This window comes from Arachis ipaensis, chromosome B06 (genome assembly GCF_000816755.2).
Source record: "Arachis ipaensis cultivar K30076 chromosome B06, Araip1.1, whole genome shotgun sequence".
Lineage (NCBI taxonomy): Eukaryota > Viridiplantae > Streptophyta > Magnoliopsida > Fabales > Fabaceae > Arachis > Arachis ipaensis.
The window spans coordinates 125,130,455-125,133,094 of NC_029790.2; the positions used below are offsets into that span (position 1 = coordinate 125,130,455).

A 2,640-nucleotide genomic window follows, 5' to 3' on the forward strand; every position below is an offset into this window, starting at 1 on the left:
ATCATCACTAAACATTGAATTTGTTGCTATTTGCTGAAAACGATGGCGCTGAGAAGGGAGAGCAACGCGGGTGCACTCTGGCATTGGCAAAGAGAACAACGCACAGAGAGGGGAGAAGAACGGTGTTGAGAGAATGAGCAGTGAACACGACGCGGAGAGAAAGACTGAAAACGATGCCGGTTGCTGGGCTGGACGGCGACGACGGAGACTATTGAAGAGTAGAGGTGGTGATTTTGTTACAAGAGAAGGAGAGGAAATGATGGTGGCGGATGGCAATGAGAGAAGAGGGAGAGAGAATATGAGAATTTTCAAAATAAATTTATAATGAGAGCATTATAGTAATTTTTTATTTAAAAAAAATAATTCACTTGTTCTAATATCATTAATTGGTTCAAATAAAAAAATCATTAAAATAAACCGAATTTAATTAATGCCACATGTCAAGTATTAATTGGTGGAAATTTTATGTCTTTAAAAAAAGACGTTTCTTATATCTTTATAGTAGTGGCTTCCTTTCTAGAATTATTCTTCAAATTACTAATAGATAATAACTCCAAATTCTTATGCTGCCAGCAGAAAACAAAATACCGAGCAACTCTACGATTGTCCTTCTAATAGTTTTCTTTCACGAAGTTATTAACCCATCAAATGTCTGATGACCTCTTTTAAGGTTCTCCAACCGAGTTCCGAATTGGAAAAGATCCCTTGTAGATGACCCATCTTCCTTCAATGCATCTGCCGCAGCATCTTTGAGCTCACGAATTCTTTGTCGAATCCCATTTGTTTCTTCACCAACCATTAAACCCTTTACCACCATAGCAATCTCATCTCTTTCTACAATGCCATCGCTATTAAACTTGGGCCTCAGACCCACTTTGAGGCCTTCAGTTAACAAAACAGCATTCATTCTTTGCTCGGCAAACAATGGCCAAGTTATCATTGGCACTCCCATCACAATGCTCTCGAGTGTAGAATTCCAACCACAGTGTGTAAGGAATCCACCAGTTGAACTGTGACTAAGGATCTGTGTCTGTGGGGCCCAATTAACAAGAACCAACCCTTGTCCTTTGGTTCTCTCCAGAAAGCCACGTGGCAAGAAACTCAAAGGGTCAACGTTTTCAGCACCGAGATAAGCCGCATTAGCCGAATCACTCGGCGCTCTCAAAACCCATAAAAACTTTTGACCGCTTAGCTCCAAACCCAAAGCCATCTCATTGACCTGTTCTTGACACAGAGTGCCTCCGCTTCCAAACGAAACATACAAAACAGAATTGGGCCTTTGGTTATCAAGCCACCGCACACACTCAGGCCCATTTGGGTCACTATTGGGCCCAGTTTGTATTATTGGCCCAACAAGATAAACAGGAGTGTTCTTCTTTCCGTGTTCTTCTTCTATGGCTATGGCGGTTACTCGCTCGATCTCTGAGAAGCTGTTAACCAAGAAACCATCAGCAAGAGACAACAACCTCTTGGACAATCTAAGAATGAGATCGTAAGAGATGCTGGATCTATCACGAAAATGCTCAGGGAGATCGTGACCGTAGATCGGGATGCAACCTGGAATACGAATGAGTTCTTTGTGATCTCTGTATTCACACGAAACTTGGTTGTGCAAAGTTTTCAGATGCAAGAACAATGAAAGCGTCATGGCGGAAGGAGGGAAGTAAATGTAAGCTGAGAGGTTGAGGCTGATATCTTTTGCTACTTGGAGAGCTTCGCTTGCGAAAGTATCTGCCACCAAAGCAACAAAGGGAGTGGTTGAATGCAGTTGGTGCAGCGTGGCACGGAAAGAAGGCATGGATTGGGACACTGCGAGTTGGATTTGAACGGCGGGGGGAACATCTTGGGGTAAGTCTTGCTTGTTGATTGGAGGGAGGAAAATGTGGTCAACGGTGGTGGAAGAAGGAAGAGATTGGAGGAGGGAGATGGTGGCGGGAGGAGGTGAATCAATGGTGGGGAAGATGCAGGTAACATGGATGTTGTGATGGAGATGAACGAGTCTCTTGCAAAACTCGAGAATGGAAGCTTGATGGCTAAACGCTGGAATTGAGATTGCTGCTATATGAGTTATTTTTGCCATGGATATGATCTGTTTTATTTAATTGCTTAGTTTAGGTTTTGGGGAAGTTCATGTATACATACATATATATGAGTGCGACTTCAGGTGGTCATTACATAGTGGCAGGCCAAAGTTGACTTCATTACTATTTAACAAGACAGGTCAAATTGTACAGCCATATATCATGTTATTCAAATTAGGGGTGTGCATGGCCCGGTCCGGTCCGAAGACCTGGCCCGGTCTCGAACACTTTAGGGGCTAACTTGGTATGATTTCATCGGGTTTAGGGCCGGGTATAGGTCTCAAAAATAGACCCGGTCATAATTTCGGGCCGGGTCCGTGCCATAGTTCAGGTCACCCGAAATTGGCCCGGTCATCATACATAATTAATATTTTGTGTTATTAGTGATGGATGATGGCTATTATTATGTGAAATTTAAGTGTTGTAAACCTTAATATTTTGTGTTATTAGTCATTATATATAAGACTATAAGTTAATATTTTATGTTTAAAATGCATAAGACTTTAGACTAATGCATAATCTTGTTTTATTTGTATTGATTTAAATATTTGGTGTTATT

The 2,640-nt window shown here is 41.7% G+C and overlaps 1 protein-coding gene across 1 annotated transcript; it reads right to left on the reverse strand.

Annotated features, from left to right (window-relative positions):
- LOC107605299 (hydroquinone glucosyltransferase-like) lies at positions 408-2,408 on the reverse strand. Its single transcript, XM_016307137.2, has one exon. It carries the CDS (start codon positions 2,078-2,080, stop codon positions 626-628), a length of 1,455 nt encoding a protein of 484 aa, XP_016162623.1. The 5' UTR covers positions 2,081-2,408; the 3' UTR covers positions 408-625.